The sequence below is a fragment of the Lissotriton vulgaris genome, chromosome 12, assembly GCF_964263255.1.
Source record: "Lissotriton vulgaris chromosome 12, aLisVul1.2, whole genome shotgun sequence".
Classification (NCBI taxonomy): Eukaryota; Metazoa; Chordata; class Amphibia; order Caudata; family Salamandridae; genus Lissotriton; species Lissotriton vulgaris.
The window spans coordinates 232,509,582-232,529,396 of record NC_141700.1 but is presented as its reverse complement, the minus strand read 5'-3'; the positions used below and the strand labels follow the sequence as shown (position 1 = coordinate 232,529,396).

General features: G+C 45.8%; 1 protein-coding gene across 1 annotated transcript in view; it reads left to right on the top strand.

The window, feature by feature from the left end:
- Positions 1-19,815, top strand: part of LOC147673844 (uncharacterized) — a 413,651-nt gene that overhangs the window by 267,749 nt on the left and 126,087 nt on the right. The window contains exons 6-7 of the mRNA XM_086947727.1: positions 10,564-10,808; positions 14,598-14,754. Of these exons, the coding sequence (XP_086803853.1) occupies positions 10,564-10,808; positions 14,598-14,754 (402 nt within the window). The remainder of the gene's footprint in view (positions 1-10,563; positions 10,809-14,597; positions 14,755-19,815) is intronic.

The following is a 19,815-nucleotide window of genomic DNA, read 5'->3' as shown; positions in this document are numbered from 1 at the left end:
TGGTGTGTGTGCCTGGTGGAAGCTTGCACTGATGGCTGGTGGTGCGTGTGCCCGGTAAAAGCATGCACTGACGGCTGGTGGGGGTGTGTGGGCCTGGTGAAAGCGTGCACTTACGGCTGGTGGTGTGTGCCTGGTGGAAGCATGCACCGACGGCTGGTAGTGTGTGACGGCTGGTAGTGTGTGTGCTTGGTGAAAGTGTGCACTGATGGCTTGTGGTGTATGTGCCTGGTGGAAGGGTGCACTGATGGCTGGTGGTGTGTGTGCACTGACGGCTGGTGGTGTGTGTGCCCGGTGAAAGCATGCACTGCTTGCTGGTGGTGTGTGTGCCTGGTGAAAGCCTGCAGTGCCGGCTGGTGGTGTGTGTGCCCGGAGGAAGCGTGCACTGATGGCTGGTGGTGTGTGTGCCTGGTGGAAGCGTGCACTGATGGCTGTTGGTGTGTGCCTGGTGAAAGTGTGCACTGACTGCTTGGGGGGGTGTGCCCGGTGAAAGCATGCAGTGACGGCTGGTGGTGTGTGTGCCTGGTGGAAGTGTGCACTGACGATTGGTGGTGCATGTGCCTGGTGGAAGAGTGCACTGATGGCTGGTGGTGCGTGTGCCTGGTGAAAGCGTGCACTGACAGCTGGTGGTGTGTGTGCCTGGTGAAGCAGGAGTATTCACAGTGATAGAAGACACAAATGAAACTGACGAAGAGGAGGGGGAGAATGGAGGGGGAAAAGGGAGTGGGAATGCGAGCAGAGGAGCATGATTCACAGCTAGAAGACACAAATGAAGCTGACCAGGAGGGAGGGGGAAAAGGGAGGGGGGTAGTGCAAGCTGAGGAGCCTGATTACAGCAATACAAACACAGATGTCAGCTGTGCACATGCACAAGCTCGTGAACGCAAGCTGTAGGCCAGCAAAAGCCTCTGGTGGCACTTTTAAAAGCCACTTACTAAATGTCTCGAAGAGACAGCATGCGCTGTCTCAGGCGAGACTTAACAGGACAAAAAGAATAATATAGCTGTTATTTGTATTATAGATCTATTTTCCTTGAGCCAACACTAAACATTAACTCAATTTTATGCAAATGCTGTTCTCAGCCCTGTACAATATAGATGCCTCCAATCAGGGAAATTTTAACACAAAAAGGATGTGAGAGAACACACCAGAAACTCAAGCCAGTCCCAGATGGAACGCACCCTTCCAACACCAATGGAAGATGAAGATCGGCCCACTTTTAATTGATGTATGGGACCACTCATTTAATTGGCATAACTACACTATGCACATATCAGTAAAGTGATGTAACATAACATTAAAATAAATTAAGAAAGCAAAAGGCAAAGGAAGCAGACCCTTAATTTCAAACACTGTGTTAGCACCTGGGGTGAGGGACAAAGTAAAATTGGCATGCCTGCAGCTGCAGGTTCCAAGCATACTCCACCTTGAACAGTCTGCCCATCCCCTGCCCCTCCTCCTCCCTGAAATGAAATGGGTCAAGTGCTCTTAAGGTAGACCTTCTTAGGAAAGGAAAGTTCTGTTGAAAATCAATTTTTTGTAATTTCTACATCAGTTTTGTTTTTCTCTTTATAATCATGGGCCTACATGTCCCACCCTAAAGGAGTGCCACAGGCAAAACACCGAACAGGCCAAGGGTGTCGCCCACGGCAATGGATATTTGGCAGCTAAGTTCCTTCACGGATAAGTAACCTTTCAAACGTTCAGAACACATTATAAAAAACCCTTTTAGCCATTAGCACTGGAATCTGACATAAACAATGAGACTTGAGGATCAGTGTAATAATGATCCAGCGCCTTGAAGCTATGGAGCAGCCCTACCACCATAGCGGTCAAATGTCCCATGTCAAGAGTGTGAGTTTCAGCCAGCCCTTGTTTTTCAGTTTGCTGCCCTATGCATGCTGGGACTTGTAGGCTCTTAATTATTGTATTTATTGTATTCATAGTGCACAGAGTTACACCCTCGTGATTTTCTCGATTAAGGATAACATCACAACAGACTGCAGCCCAGACTTTGGCCCTGGACTGTCAGGTTCTTGGCTAAAAAGCTAAATGATTGGTCTAGGCTCTAGTGTCGGGGGAAAGATGTGTCAGTGTTTGTTCAGAAAAGTGAAAGCTTAATAGTCATGGCAGGCGTTTAGCATTTTTATTGGTCCAAAATACCAGTCAACTGGCAAAAGAAGAAAGATCTTTTTAAGCTTTCTCAGATATATGAATGTGTCTGTTCAATAAAAAAATGAAATCTGATTGTCACCAATTGTGCGACTGCACAGACGAGAACCACCTACATTGAGGCCCTCATATACTTGTAATAAGAAGAGTGTATCTACTAATCCCAGCAGGTTTGGTGCTGTTGGCTAAAACGTCAGGCTTACTTAGAATCACCGCCATGGAGAGCTTAATTTGTGCAGGTGGTTGTAGGCGGTGCGCACCAGCAGTCATCTCTCAGAACTGGAAGTATTCTTCCTCGTCAGATTCTGACCAAGAACAAAAGAGAGAAAGGCAGAGAAGGGAGAAGAAAGGAGAAAGAAAAAGACTGGAAAACAGTGAGAAATGGGGAAAGCCAGGGGCGTAACACAGGCCTCTGCAGCCCCCGCGGTGCGGGGGCCCTCACCCTCCAGGGGGCCCCGTCAGCAGCGCACTTCTGCTGGGGAGCTCGAGATTGAATCCGGAGGGGGCCCCTCCACTTACCCTGCAGGGGGGCCCCCTCAAGGTTCGTTACGCCACTGGGGAAAGCAGGGATAAAAAAAGGAGAGCGGAAGAGGAGGGTGGAGGAAGGAAAATATGAGGTGGAATAAAGACCGGGCAGCATTGGAACGTGGCAACCCCGGCATTCATATAACCAGTGGCTGGCTTCTATAAAAGCCTTTGGGCCCTTCACTATTTAGGCACGCACTGTCTATTGCAGAGGTCTTCAAACTTTTGGATGCCGAGACCCCCCTGTAAACATTTTTAAACGTAAGGACCCCCTCCTGACAAACATTTCTAGAACTTGGTACTCCTCATTATCGATAACCATACACGCCCCCAGTTCCCACAGAAAATCATTTTTACAGTGGGCAAATATTATTTAACAGTGATTAGCATGTCAAAGGTTTGTGGGTGACAAATCAACAGTAAAAAGTATTCCACCAGACCATAAAACAGGCCAGCAAGCAACCACAAAAAGCCCACACACTGACCTGCCTGGCCACCCCTTTGGGCACTGCCAGACTGTCCTGTTGGCAGGGCTACTGGACTTATAAGGCAAGGGAGGACCAAATCATGTGGCAGTTTTAAACTTGTACAGGGCGAGCTGTATAAGTGTTTTGCAAGGAATGGGAAACTGCATGCATTTGTGCTTGCTGCAGACAATATTTGTGGTCATAGCACAGAAATTAACAGTAAAAACAGTTCACCGGACCATACAACAGGCGACTAAGCAGCAAAAAAATAAAAACGTCCACACACCGACCTGATTGGCTATCCCTTTGGGCACTGCCAGCCTGCGCTAAAGGCAGGGCTACTGGAATTATGAGACAGGGGAGGGCCAAATTATGCAGGAGGGTTGATTGAGTTGTGTGGTAAGAAAATTTAAATAATGCTATGTGATGCAGCATATTTTGGGATAGTATTGCTTCATTATTTTGACATATTTTAAAAAGGTTAACACTAAGCAAAGATTTCACCTCATCAGTACCAGTTTATAACCAAAGTACAGCAATAAACAACATAAAGATGTCTAGTCATCCTTTGTGAAGGGCTTTCCACTCTACAGTGTTGCCACATTAGAAGCTCACCTGGCCCTGGCCGGGAGCAGCATTGGTCCCTTAACACCCTGGCGGTCTTGTGCAGAGTTAAGCAGTTCACACACACATCTTTCCTCCCACCCCGTCCCCTTTATCCCTTTCTCCCTTTGCAGGATATTTTCTTTCACCCCTTTTTATAACTTCTGAACTCTCCCCATTCAACCTTTCGCTGCACCTTTAATCATCTCTCGCTGTTCTGTTTTTTCAATTCCCTCTTCGCTAACAGTCTCTCCTATTTATCTCATGGCCTCCCTGGCCCGTCTCCTCTCTCAACCCTTATCACTTCTCATTCACCTCAAGTCTCTCCCTTCAAATGTGTGTCCTATCTATTTCTATCTTACACTTCTCCAGTCCTGGCATTCATCGTTTCCATCTCTCCTTTGTACTTCCACACCTTCTTGAACCAACGTTCCTCTCTCCTGTTACCTCAGCACCTATTCCCCTTTCGCTGCTCTCCCTCACCCACGTCGCAACAAATTCTCTTTATACCTCATGGATCACCTCTCAGCTATCTTCTCTCACCCGTTAATGGTAGTTCTCCCCTCTGCCTTCACTTTGCTCTCACACACACCTCTCCTGTTGTGTTTCCGCAATTCCTTTACCTCTTCACATTTCTCTTCATCCCTGACCTCTGAAATTGAATTCTCTGACTCCCTTGCTTTCCTCCTCACTTCTCTCCTCTGTCTTCTCCCATCCCGTCTCCTCTCACCCTCATCTTTCCTCACCTCTCACATCTTTCTCTCTCACCCCACCCACATCTCTCACCTTGCCTCTCCTCATTTCTCTCACATCATCCACCCCTTCTCTCCAGTCCCCTCTCATACCTGCATCACGCCTCTCACCTCTAGTGCCACACCTCTCTCCTTGGCTCCCAATCGGCCTCACATACCCCCATCTCCCGTCAGTTAAAGCATGTCCGGCCCTGTCTTTCAATACCTAATAATCACACACAGACAGTGCCTTGTCAGTCCAGGCTCTTCCCCTTCATCCCTACAGTGTTATCCCCCTTCAAACCCTCCTCTGGCCCAACCAAGCACACTGCCCTTCTGTCAGCTGCATGATGGCAGTGCCGTTTCTAAAGGGGAAAGAGCACCTGCAGCCTTTACCACAGCCGCACTGGCCCAACCCTGCCTTGGGAAGAAAGTAAAAGGCACACCAATAGCACACATGTGTCGCCTCTGGTTGGATTCCCCGCTTTTTCATATGTTGAATACTCAATGATAACACATGACTGAGTTTTGTTAAGAATGGCTAGTTTTGTGTTAAAAAACCCTTTTTTGTTTGAAAAGATTGTTCTTTCCGGTGGCACAGGTGGGAGTGTGATTGCCTACCCTTGGAACTATAAAGCTCAGATGGAAGTGTCAGATTGAAAAGCATGTGGGATAACATTGCACTATAAGTTGAATAACAGACATCAGTAAATGAAACTCGTGCTATTTACCAAATGTAACTGGCTTGGTAGATGCCACGACAGTGCACAGTGGGGTTTAAAGGTATGTAGGCAGTTGTCGGGGAGAACTGAGTTGATTATGGTAATTGATAACAGTAAATTCCCTGCACAGGTGCGCAACGCCCATTTGGCTCAAAGGGCTTCAGCTCGCCCTCACCCTCGTGTGTGTCAGCCCGGTCTGGGACAGCTTCCCGGACACACACAAAGACAGTTTTTGCCGTCTCACTGCAGCCTCACCCGAGTACTTCACAGGTCTTTTATAAGACCATTTACATGTTAAGGCGGCTTTGTTGTTCACTTCTTTCACCCCTTCTAGAGCCCCTACATCTTCAATCTACCAATTGCTAAAAGAATTACCCCCCTCGAAGGTTTCATTTACCCCCCTCCTGAAACTTGACTCTAGTTGCGTCTCTGGCCCTGCATACACACTAACAGGGAAGCAAGTACACAGAGAACTGTTTCCGTTCGCACATAGTGCATTTACCTCTGGGGTCTGGTCCTTAGCTGTTGTTAAGATTAGCACATTTTGTCTTCGAAAAAAACCTTTATATTTTAAAAGATTGGTCTTTCCGATGACGCAGGTGCGAGTCTGACTGCCTCCCCCCTTCCTTCCCCTGCAACTCCACCTCACCCCAGAGCCCGGGACAGCCTATTTGAGCTTTCCTCAAGCCAAAACGGAGGTCAGAGTTCGGCAACAGATTACAGCGAGGGCACAGCTGAGGACTTTCAAAGACAGCATTGCGTGCGTGAAAATAAAGAAGTGTTTTGTATTCCAGTTCCATGCAGAAGTGCAACTGGGAATGCGCGACCCCCTATCTATGACACCACGACCCCCCTGGGGGTCGCGCCCCACAGATTGAAGACCCCTGGTCTATTGTAAGGCATATTGTGGCTTACCATGAACATCGAAGCACTTGGAGCCCACCCAGTGCTTACCATTGGTTGGCTTTTTTTTGCTTGTATCCCGCTCGTGGAGCATTGTCGCTTCACCATGTGTGTTTCTTTACTTTTTTTCTTCCCCACCCCATTGCGCTTGCCCATATGCTTCTCCATGTTGTATCCGCTGCCCACCCTTCACCGAGTCGCTTCCGTATCCACCGGGACTCATTCATGTTGCTTTTGATCTTCCGCACTTACCTTGTTGCTCCGTGATCATCACACTCCCCATGTTGCTTCAGTGTCTTCCTGCCCTACCTGTGTTGTTTCCGTGATACCTGCACTTCCATGCATTGCTTTCCATCTCCCATTGATTTGCCCTGGTTGATCTCCCTCCGCCTTCTTTAAAATATGAAAAAAACATTTTTGTACATTTAGTTTTAATTTTGATCGGTATCTAAAAAAATTGAGTAATTTTGTAGGCGCACACATGCATTCGTGTTTAGGTTTTGCCTACACGTAGCTTGCACTGTGCTTGAGAAATCTATTGTTTTTAATATAAACTTAGAAGAGACTTACATCCTGCCTGCTCTCTTTCCTGGCTTCTCATTGGTTCCTGTGCGTGCCACTTACCTTTAATCCATTTCTAATAACTGTAGCATATTTTCCTGAATTTACAAATGCTTGTTCCTCGTCTGCTTCTCTTACCAGTTTCCTGTCACCGAAATACTGTTAACATCCGCTTTGGTGGAACTATATTTTCATAAAGTTTTGCCTTTCAGCAGCTCCGGCCACTGCACCACATCCTCTCCACTTCCATGTTATCTGTCAGGGAGCTCTTTCCTTCTCCTGGACGATGATTGATGAAAACAGCTCTTTATTCAAAACCAATGCATTACCAATGCTTGTTTCTTTAGCAGCTGCAAGGCATTGAGGATGCTGTGCAGCGTGGCTAATAACCATTGGCAAAGCCAAGAGGTCACAAAGGCGAGACTATTGGCTTTGCCAATGTTTTTTTTAAATTATAATTAGCAAACACGGGGTCTAGTGGGTGACTAATTCAGTCTGAAGGTCTCGCCTCACAGCTCTTCTGTTCCAATGAGTAACTCGAGGCTTGCAAGCCTTTCCTCCGTCTTCTCACGGTCCACCTTCAGTGCTTCATTTCAGAATGTCTAACCGCGCGTGGGTCATTAGGCAGGGATGGCTTCACCGAGACAAACATGTTTGTGAAATTAGAAAAACATTTACCTCGTGCAATGAATCACATTTCTGACTGCTGTCTAGTATCGAAGCATGACGCCCAGGCTTTTAGCTCTGAGGAGCTCCGACTAACAGCAGCCTGGGTGTGTTTGCTTGTAAAGCAGGCTCTCACACGTCCCTGGGACTAACATTAAATAGGATTCTTAATTTGTAGATGTTATGGGAGTACGTGAATGTTAGTCCCACTTGTTAATAATTCAAGATGGATTTATATATTCATGAAAAAGACTAAGTGTTCGTCTCACATGAATAGAAACTTTTTTTTTCTCTAATAATGATGTTTGTTTAGCGCTTACCCAGTCACTTGGGCGGCAGAGCTCTTCACATGTAACAATATTACACAGCAGAGAAAAGCAATTTCCAAAGCATAATAGGTGAAATTAGGGCTCACAGGTATGATCTAGAAAATCTCTATTCTGCAAAATTTGCCATAAATCATACATTAAAACATGTGAAAACATTCATTAAAATACTTGTACCTCAAACAGCTCGCAGTCGAAGGGGATTATACAGTGAGGCGGTGACAAAGCACCCGCCGAAATCACAGCCTCCTTAAGAGCTTGGGGAACCGCTTGGGTTTCGATGCCCAAGTGCTGGGAAGCCCCGTTGCTGGGGCAGCCATGCGCTTTATAAATCTTGTTAGCATGTCGGATCCCTGTCATGTCGTGGCAGCAATAACGACTGACAATAAATGTATATCTTGAAGAGCTTTATTTCTGCTTCTTATCTCGACCCTGAACCTACTCTAACTGCCCCTTTCCTGTAGTCGCCCCTCCTCTTCCCTCCACCCCGAAGCTCCTCCCATCCCAGCTACTAGACTGCATACAACATTACAATCCCCAGCTGGCTCTGCGGTTGAAAGGTCCTTGGCATTGGCATTGGGCTGTTAGCCAAAGGCCTGCTGGCCTCACAATGTGAGATGGGCTCCCAGATTTAGAAGGAGCATTACAGCACTGATTTGTCCTGCCAGGGAGGGCCATGTAAGCCACGGCAGTGTCTGGCGGAAAAACACTCCAAGATGCCCCTAATCTGTCGGGGGAGACGCCGAAGCTAAGCCTGTCCATCTTGCCACCATGTTATGGCAGTCCTGTCACATTGACATTGTCACTAAAAAGTGCACCCGCCATCTTGGCAGGGACACATGTGTAGAAATGTGCCTACCACAACAGTCAGAAACGTTAAATGTGGTAGTCTGGCTTCCACTCGGTTGGTGGGGCCGCCACCGCCACAGTGGTTTGCCAGCTGCCACCCTGGGGTCACAATGACCACCGTAGTTATTTAGGGCCCGTTTGAATAGGTGGGATTTTAGGTCCACACAGATGGCTACCAAAGTTGAATTGAGTGTGAGCTCTTAGAACGAAACTGTCTCAATGTGAAATGTCCTTGGCAATCATCCTCTTCGATATGGACATTTTAGATTTATTTTTTAGGGATGGCCAGTTGAAGCACCTTTCAAGTTGTGCTATAGTCGACATGGTATGTACTTACGACAACTTCCTCTTATGCCTGGTTTCTATGACAACGGTACAGTGTGATTTGCATCACCATCTGTTTCAGCAAAAGCTTTTGATCGAAAAGAAGCTGTAGTGCAACCCTAAAACACAACATACACATTATTGCCTTTACACTTCATGTATGTAGTGCACCTTTTTCATTCTTTACAAACACATTATGCCTATGTGCACCCAGTCTTGCATATCCACACTCCAAGGACTCACTCAGAGTTCAGTCCCCTTAGCTGCTTCACCAAGCTCCTGATATGCAGAGACCAGGAAGGAATGACATTATCAGTTTCTCATTAAGTCTTTGGATCTTGAAGAGACTGGCAATGAAAATCCTCCAATTAGGGCCCAGATGTGCAAGGATTAAAATTAATTGCATACAAGGATCTTTACAGAGACTACCGAAGTTAGATATTGCCACCAAACAGCAGATGGATGGAAGACATTGGAGCCTGTCTTGAACAAAGTGTGTGACCAATGTGCTGAACAGTTAAACACCTCATATATAGAAGTTTAGGTGGATGACAAGTGGAGGTAGCCAAGGGTTTGAGCTGAAACTTCGAGATTGCCTTTAGTGCCACTAGCTCTGCCCTTGCTACCCATGTAATCGAGAGGTCAAGAGCTTAGCAGGGGCACAGAAAGTAAAGGGTGCCATGTCTTCTTTCTGAATTTCCACTGCTTGCCCTTAGAAATATGATGTTGTTGAGGGGCAAAGGGGGGAGTAGAGGTTCATGCTGTAATGTCGAAAGTGGTTCAAAGATTGTGAGGTAATTTCCTTCGCCCTTAGCATCTTGGCGAGTTGTCATTTTTGGCCAAGATTTGAAGGTCTTCTCTGACCTGGTACCAAATTATAGAAATGCCCCAGGGAAGCAGCATGCATGTGCACCTGTTAGTTGCACCCCCTGGGCACTTTGGTATTGCTGAAGGGACCGCAGACACTTACATGACCCCTTCTGTAAATTGATCACGCTGGTTCAATATGTGCAACAGTGTAATCCGAAGGCTGTGGTCCCTCATTTGCACGGTGATAGCCCCATACATATCAGGAAACCCTTTACCATTGCACCTATGAGAGATTGTGACCAAAGTTCAAGGTAGTGCCCAATCAATGCACTCCCAAAGGTGCTCCTGAGAAGGCGACGTGTTTGTGAGCCCCAAGGACCCTCTGTGAGACCGCCCTACAAGAAGGTGCAGGTACAAGCTGCACCCGCCTGGGGAGATTTCTTGACTCCACTTCGAACTTCAGCCAGTCTGACTGCAGCGAGAAACAGATCAGCAGTTTCAAACCATAGTTCTGTCTTTGACTAATGTGCTCTTCTCAGCACAAGCACAAACTATTAGAGTTTGCATCTGTGCTGAGAACAATGCATTTTCAAGTGCAATCGTGCGTAGTGTCCAGGTCAGTGCCAGGCTCACAAAGTAAGGATGAGCTATGGCGCGATCCAAGACAGTGCACCCAATGTACAATTTGAACTCTGGTGCTTAATTCAGGTCATATCCAGGCTATCAAACCTCTCACAACTCATCCATCAGTTTCTATTACACACAAGAGATCAGCAAAAAGCAGGGAATATTTCCCAATGGCATCTGGAGAATGTACATTTCCATATAGAAAGGTTTAGGGTTTTATAGAGGGTGGTTGTGGGTTCAAAAAGATAAACCTTGCTGTTTTTTTGTCTACTGTGTCCAGGCAACACTGCAAATATGGAGCTTCTATACAACAGTGCTGGCTTCAGTCACATGCACCTCCTCCGCCTCCTGTACTCAACAAATGAAGAAGTTCGCCTTCTGGCGGGGGACGCGCTAGCAACGTTTGCCTTCAACAGCTTCTGCCAGCAGCGCCGGATTGTTGGTGCCGGAGGGGTCCAGTGGCACAATTTCAAAACATTTCTCCAGTCAGAGCAAGAAATTCACAGAGTGCACGCTGCTTTCCAGGTAACTATGTGCTAGTCTGCAGTAACAACAAGGCATGAACTGCTCCAAGTTCCTAAGCCAGTAAAATACAATTCCCTGGAAAGAGAGCGGAGGATAGAGTACAAGCAGCATCATGATTGGGTGTGTTGAAAGCAGCCATTTTGCACAAACTGTCTTTATGACATTAATTTTTGTTAAGATTTGTTGGAGTGCAATCTTACAAGTGTGTGCATTCCCTGGGACCTTCTGAGGCAGTTTCCTAGGAACCCCAACCCCAGGGTCATTGTTAGCCCCCTCCACGCCAGAGAGCGGGCAGGGAGACTGTATATATCCTGCCAGGGGGGAGCAGAAATGAAAATCTGAGATCTTTTTCCCTGTAAACTCTTTGCTAGCCAGGGAGCTGAGGTTTGCTCCTCCAGGGGGAGCAGTAGAAAGGCTGCTCCCATTGAGGTGCAAACAAAAGAATCAGGCTCCTCCAGCACCAAGGAAGGTGCTGGCAAGGGAGCTGGTGGATTTGCGGGGGGCACAAGTCTTCACCCGCAGCTGCCATAGCAGTGCAGGAGTGGGCTCCATGCCCCATCATAAAAAAAGACACATGGCAGCATGCTTCCTTAAAAAGTCAGGGCATAGCACTGAATGTGAAATGAGCGGAGTAGCCACTTATTTCATATTCACTGCTTCTTCCCGGGAGTGGGGGGGTATAAGGCCCTGCGAGTGCTTTAAATATTTATTTTTGGTTCCTGGTGGTACCTCAAAAAGATACTGTGGCACCACCAATCGTTTTTTTTTTAAATGTTGTGGGGGGCTACAGGAAGTGCATCAGCCCCCAGCAACACAAAAAACAGTATGTCTCCTGGGTCATTGAAACCATAACCTCAGGAGAGCTTTCTGTGTGCATTTAAAGCACTCCAAGCTGGGACTATATGCTCTTTGGCTGGAGCACAGAACTTTTTTGTGGTGGGTGCTATGGCTGCACTTTGTGACCTGAAAAAGTTATGAAAAAGACTAAAAGATGTTTTTTTTTAAATATTGATATGTGACAATTCATAAAATAGCCATTTGATTATAGTTTTTGGGGATTTTATATATAAAAAAAGATCTGCTTTATATATGTTGATGTGCTGACCTCATGGTATCGCAATAGGTCCGCTATACCTTTCATAAAGCCAATACGTTGGTCTTTGTTACTTAAAATGACACCCTTTATATTTTTACATCAAACAATGACCCCCTTCATATATTTACAGGACACAGTTACAGTCAGCCATGCACACCTGTGGGGTTGGGTGCGGGGCCTGGCCACAAACCAGGCCCTGCGCCCAACCCCACTCTGTGCAGAGCCAAAGGCCATGCGCTGGCTGGAGAGGGGCGCCCAAGGGGGGATTGTACCCAAACCAGCGCTGCGCATGGCTGAACGCTGTGCACAGCGGGGAGTTGGATGCCTGGGCGGGTTTAGGCAGGCCCAGGGTTCAGTGTTGGACATTTTACTTCACAATAAAAAATATAGAAATACATTGGCAAAAAACAAAGGGCAAAGGGGCATTATAGTAGGTGACAATGACAGTTTAAACATACCATTTTAAGACAGCAATACCGCTGATAATTATCTCAAAGGAACCTGACACTGGTTTTTTGTCGTCCCTGAATTTTGGAGCTTTGGCAGGGGAAGGGAAGAACTTTCCAGAACTAGATGTGGGTGTACTATAGGAAAGCCCCCCCCCACCCCCACTTCAAAGGCTGGCACCAGGTTTACATATATACATATTGAACCCTTAGAGCAGCTTTTCAGTACACTCCTTTACCTATGTAGATTACAGAAGATGGAAACCCTTGTTCCCTAGTGTACTACCCTGTTGCTTGAGGCCTGCCTTGTTCCCCAGAAGACTGCCCTGCTGCTACTGGAGGACTGTTCTGCTGCTTGAGGCCTGCCCTGCTGTCTGAGAAGGAAGACTGGACCGGCTCTCTTCATCCTAGACTAACATTAGTGAATCCCAGGGTCAGTTGGATGAACTCCTGTTTGAGTTACAGGGAAACATTAAGCTCCAGAGGCCTCCCTGAAAATGCTCAGCTGACCTGCTGCACGAGACCTGCCGGGACATGCAACTGGGCCTGTCTGTACCCTTCTGGCTTTTACAGCATGAAGTTCCTGATCTACAAGAGGTACCTCATTAGTTTGAGCTCCTCCTAAAACAAAAGGTGAAATCCTGAAATGTTGGGCACTTCGGGATCACGAATGGGCTTGTCTGTGCCAAGGTTCTGCTGCCCATGGCAAACACCAATGCAAAGCTCTGGGGAACCCGACTCTTTTTGCTACAGTGACTGCCAGCGACAATCAGCAACGCGAGATCTGCACTTTGTGTTACAGAGGCAACCACCTGCGATGCCAGGTCTGCTGTTTGAGCTACAGTGACAACCAGTGACGAGGCTTTCCCTACGTCTCACGCTCTCCTCCAACGCGAACTGGACTCTTCGTGTTGGACTTTGAGACTGTAACTTTATTAGTGGGACTAACCTAGTTCATGTATCCAGCCCATGTTACATCACAGTCAGCCTGAACATGTGACTTCTCCCGGTCTTGGCCATACAGATTACCGCATTGTGCTTTTAGGGGCTGCATTTGCATACCTAAAACTTTGAAATTGCTCTACTGATTGGGGTTTGGTCATTCTGGACTCAATGTATTTATTAGGTTTTTCCTCTATTTTTTCTAAATTGGTGTGGAATTTTTCTTGTGTTGTGTTTTCACTTTATTACTATTTGTGCGCTGCATAAATACTTTACAGAGTGCGTGTAAGTTAAGCCTGGCTGTTGTTATACCAAGGTACCAGAGCGTTAAGCACAGGTTGATTTAGTGACTTTTGTGGTCCACCCTGACAAGGATTGTGGTTGTTGCCTGAGTGGGGCTTCCACCCCCTCAACTAATAACTTAATTTCTTACAAAGTCGCTCACACTGTGCATGACATCATTGTTTTTATCGATTCCTCCCTTGACGTCATACAAGACTTGGGGCCCGATGTAGGTGGCAAATACCGGTCGGAAACGGCCGAATTCGGCCGTTTCCGACCAGTATTTGGCATCTTGAGATGTAGGGGGCCAGATTTGACAGATTCTGTAAATTTACCGAATCGGTAAATTTACAGAATCTGTAAAATACCGAATCGGTATTTTTACCGATTCGGTAATTCCCAGATGTAGGTGGGACTCTTCTGAGTCCCAAAGGCCCTACAAATTCGGTATTTTACCACCCAATCTAATTGGGTGTTAAAATACCGAATTCAGGTGTGCATGCACATGTGTGCATGCACACCTAGCCATGTGACAGACAGACATGCCCTTAGGGCATGTCAGTGTACCACATGGCGCACATGCCTATTTTTGGGGTGCCAGAGAGTGTCAAAGTGACACCTCCTGCACCCTTGCAAAATTCGGTATTTACCGATTCTGTAATTGCAGAATCGGTATTGCCCATTGATTCCTATGGGCTTTAAGGCCCATAGGAATCAATGGGCAATACCGATTCGGTATTTACAGATTCGGTAAATACCGAATCTTAACTATTCGGTATTTACAGAATCTGTAATACCTACATCGCCCCCTTCATATTTACCGACTGTTAAATACCGAATCGGTAAAATTCGGTATTTAAGAGTCGGTAAATATGAATTACCTACATCTGGCCCTTAGTTCTTTCATACTTTAGTTAGCTCTGTTTGGTCTTTGCACTATCATTCTGACGCAAAATTTTGTTTAGCCTCAGAAAGAACGAAATGCATCTTTGGTGAATAATAAATGCATTGTTTTCATTGCAGGCTACTGTTCTGGCTAGAATCATTCCAGACAACGAGTCAGCAAACACATCAGCTTTGGGGGTCAAAATTCTGGTGGATACCCTGCAGCATTCAACTTCTGACATCACCCTGGCTTTGGCTGCTGACTGCGTGGCACGGTTAGCACACACTCAGTCAGGTAACAATGTATGTTTCAAGAGAGGTGGATTTTTAGTCATTGTATATGTTTTCTGAAGAATAGAGCCAGGCCCAATGGCCTGTCTATATAGATAGTGTAGACACCGTGTAGAGCTGTTAGGAAGAAGAAGCTGTAGCATTTGGGTCTCTACATATAGCAGCATTTAAACATCCCACAGAATACGAAGGCATGGGCCATGCAAATTGCTACCAAACTTCACAGGTTTTATAGAGTAGTGCAAAAACCTGCTTCCGCTCATACTGCGGATTTTCACAGTGACGGCGTGCATATAAAATGACTATCCAAGGAGTATGTCAGTGATCTTGCTAAGTTAAAGATCATACTAGATGCTCCTATGATAGATTTCTGCAATTCTCTGTTAGTATGTATCTAGGAATCTCTGAAGTAATTTGCTGATCATCACATTTGGATAAAACAGTTTGTGTAAATTATTTTCCAAATATTTATGTTAAAAGAAAAACTTATGTCCTTCTGTGCAGCAAGATACTTTGGACAATTACTCAATTATAGCTTCCTTTAAATTCTGCTGGTGGTAAAGACTAGGAAGGATACTAATTTCTCTTCCAAATAATGAGCAATATTGAGGTTATGGAGCTCTTCTATATAATTGTTGTCTTGTGTTCTGCCTTCTTTCGAAGACCTTTAAGCTCCTCTGCGGACAGCTGCAAAGATTGAAATAAACAAAAACATTGAAATATTTAGTTGGCGTGAATCAGGTTTTTGCCTCTCTGCTTTACCTTTCTCCTGAAAAACTGTAAGCTCTATATACTTTTCAATGACGCTGATATTGGTTTGCATTAAAATCTTTGCTCCTCATCTGATAGAGCGATGGCTCCCAAAACAGTGCCACAGCCCTCAAACATGGTGCCACTAGGAAAAGTTATGCAGTACCTACATGGACTCTGAAGTCCTCATGAGAGACATGACTGCATGGATATTTAACCCACAGAACTGCAACACAATACGAGGGAAGCCAATAAAGAGAGATCCTGGGCAGCAAAATAGGCCTGAGATACAGCTCTGGTCTGGTGTGTGGCAGAAACCCAGAATTACAAGATGCCACTGAGTCTCAAGAGGGTTGTGGCAATAGGGGCAGAGCATGAGTAGGAAAAATGGAAGCATGAATACATTAACTTAGGTAGAGAAATTATCCTTTCCATTCTATTTCTGGTCAGATGGAGCAGCGGCAAAGATATATTTGTATTTAGAAAATAGCAACAGGGTCTTATGGGGAGAATAGTGAAGTATTAACCTTCTATGGGCTGAGACGTGCTATCACACCTACATGTAGACATTAAGCATCTAGAGTAACATATCCAAACTTTTTTCAACAAAGGCTCTAAATGTAACCTCTCAGTAATGCAGTCACTGTGTAGAAATGGGTGGTCACCTCCCTAGATCACTAGGGAAACCTCACAGGAGGCTTTCACTTAAAACACAGAGGTATATCATGATCATTTCACCTCTGCAATGCAGGGGTATAGCTAGTTGAGCTACTCCTGAGAATGCAGTGATCAAACAAATTAGCCACCTAAAAGTAATGTCCCACCCCAAAAACATGGGTGGAACCATATAAGCTGAAATGAAAGGTCACAAGCTGGAGCTTTTGAAATTAAAGTAAAATGAATGATGACTGTGCCTGCTCACAGAGACTCTACCGATCGCCGCCGGGTGCTTTTATTAGCATTTTGCTGCCTCACACCCCACGCCTCGCGGCCCCCGCTTCGCGGGAGCCGCTCGAGGCATTTACTGTGCTGGATTGCCGGATTGCATGACCCAAGAGGTGACCGCCGAGGGACTTGTACTGCATCAGGGACTGCGAGGACCAGCGGGCGCTGCGTTACCTAACTCGCCGCAGCTGGTCCTCTTCCCGCCCCCTCCCGCTATTTAGAGATAGACATTGACGCGCTAGCGGGACGCGCACGGGGCAAAGTGCGGAGCGAAGCCCGGGCAAAGGGCGGGCCCTCTGAGGCCCTCAGAGAACCGAGGAGACCGGACCGGACACAGCCCCCTGGTACTTTGTTATTTCCCCGCTATTGTATATGATACTAGATAGGCCTGTTTGGACAATCTTGAACTGTTGTTTTGTATTTCCATACATTGTTTGGCTTGAGTTGGCCATGTCTGACAAACAGGGAGGTTTGTTAAACAAAACGCTCGATAACTATTTCACTAAAGCCATCTCTGACATCCCTATGGAAATTGCTTTGGCAGAGCGTCGAGCTGAACGCCGTCGCTCTGTGGAAAGCATGAAAAATAGGGCAGCGTCACCATTACTTCTACCTATTTCTTCCATCAACGAAAATACCCAGATAGCCAATGTAACTGTACATATACTGGATACCCAGCCTCCAGAAGCGAATGACATTACGCCTATACTAACCACTTCCCCCGAGTCGGCTATGAATGGCACCTCCCCAATAACTCAAATGAGTACTCCTAATTTAACGAAGGCACCAGTCCATATGTTAGCCAAAACAACGCGAAATAGGGTAAAAAAAAACATGCCTGTATCCAGGATACATGGCCCTCCTCCTTGTAAGAAACGGCGAAAAAGGGGGGATTCGCAACAACCAAAGTTAAGTCATTCCGATTTTGGGAAAAAGACGAAGACTTTTGTTAATAACCCTGACAATCCATCAGTAGTTATAGAAGGGTCTCACACTACATCATCGCTTTTACCTAATATGTTTATAGACAAAGAGGTCAGTTCGGATACTACTATGGCTGATAAAGTGCCCCAAGTAAACCTAGATCCTGTTACATTAGATAGTCTAGAAAGCCTAATTAAAACTTACTCTGCGTCAATTTTAGAGAGGCTGATCGAAGTGGAACTTAGATTACGCAAAATTGAGCGGGCACTGGGAAGTAAGGATGCTGATACCATCGTAGCCCCTAGTAACGTACTGCATAACACCATGCTACTACCTGAATCTATTCCAGCTGTACCAGTCTCTGCCCCAATTTCTACCCCATCAACGAATCCCTCCACTTCAAAGCATATAGGGAACAAAACGACTTCCCAATTTGTCCCACCACCCAAACAACCACAAAATAAACCAGATCAGATACCGGCTACCTTATCTAGTAAATCTTTCAATGCTATGGCAAACACATCCCAGGAGAGACCAACAATGGAGGCGGGGGGTTCCAAGTCCACCTGGGGGAGACCCAAATGGACTCCATTACCTGAACTACCACCAGAGGCAGTGCCCTTTGTGGTAGTCCTAACAGGGGTCCCTGTGTTGGAATCGAATAAGCGGGAGGGTTTTGCCCAATTGAAGAATACGATTATGCACGGGCTAAGTCTATACAAGCCAATTGCAAATCATATTAGTGGCGAAATTGTTCATGTTCGCCGTCTTCAATGGCTGGGGGGTAGACCCAAAGACATCGAGGGTGATGTGGTGGTTGTGAATTTCAGGGATCCTAATGCTGTCCAATTTATATTAAATTGGCCGCCAGGCATTACTAACAACTGCATAATCCCTAGACCACTGACGTATTTCTATCCTAGGTCAGTGGTATTTTCCTCTCAGCACCAACCACCCCAGCATATAACATCACAAACCCACCCTAGTTGCTATCCTTCGATCATACAGAGTGCTGGGAACACTCAACATACACTGTACCCGCCAACCAGACAGAATGTAAGGGACTCGCATTACTTACCCCATCCGGTACCAGCACCTGATTCTTATGGGTGGAACTATGTGCCAGCCAGACCTTTCAATGTTAACAACAGAAGAATGGACCATCTAAAACCATTCACACCTCTAGAGACCACCAATAGATTTGATATATTTAGTGGTCTAGATGATTGTGATTGATGCCATAAGACACTGGGGGGTGAGGGAAGTGGAATAAGAACTGCCAGTGTTGGGGGGGTGGGGGGTGTGGAAAGTGGAATAAGATTTCTGAGTGTTGGAGGCACTGTCAATGAAACTGAAGTTTTGAGGAACATAGGGTCCTCACCTGTGGCTGTATTAACAACTAGGGATAGATTTATCTTAGATGAGAGTGATATACACCCAAATGTCTTGGTGCCATCTCAGGACAATCTGAGTAGTACAGAAGGCTCCACGGCTGTACAACTTGAGGTTCTCCCTAGTTGCAGGGAGGCACAAAAGGTACTTCTGGAAATGGCAGCTGTAACAAGCCAGTCATTTAAATTGGTCTCCTGGAACATAGCTGGAGTCACAAAAAACTTGAGGGACCCAGAATGGGCTAACTATATTGATTCCTTCGACTTCTGCATGTTACAGGAGACCTGGGCAGTGGATACACCACATAGATTAGGGTATAAAACCTATGGAATTGGTGCGATTCCATCTAGAAGTGGAAGGCCCTCGGGTGGTTTATTAACCTGGGTGAAAGTACATCTAAGGGTGAACATCGAGGTGGTGGATGTAAATTCCCTAGATATATTAGCATTAAAAATTACTGCACGAGAAGGGAAAAAGCTATTTTTAATAAATATTTATAATAGGCCATCACCCACATCAAGAGAATCACCAACACTATCCAAACTAGATTACTTTCTAAGTCACTTGGATACCAGGGATGATTTTATTATTGTGGCCGGCGATTTAAATTGTAATTATGAGCCAGTCATGGGCCTTAGCGATATTTTCGAAGAGGAAGACCAGGCTAATAGAATCCCCGCTATGGATAATGTCAAATCAGTTAAATGCTCAACTCTGGCCCTTCAAATGACCAAAATATGTACAGAACACTGCCTCAGGGCCTGTAATGGACGGTTACCGTCTGATAGTTTGAAGAAGCCTACCTTTTGTAGGAGAAATTACAAAAGTAATATAGATTTTGTTATTGCTTCGATATCAACTTGGCCATATCTTCTTGACATTGAGGTAATAGAGAGGCTAGAAAGTGACCATTTTCCTTTAGATCTCAAAATGGAAGCCTCACTGTTAGAGGTTATAGCTTCTTCTACGCCCTTAGAAGAAAATAATGGCGACAACAATGAGATCCATATTAGCAATAATAGGCGATCACTAAAATGGCCATTTATAATTGACC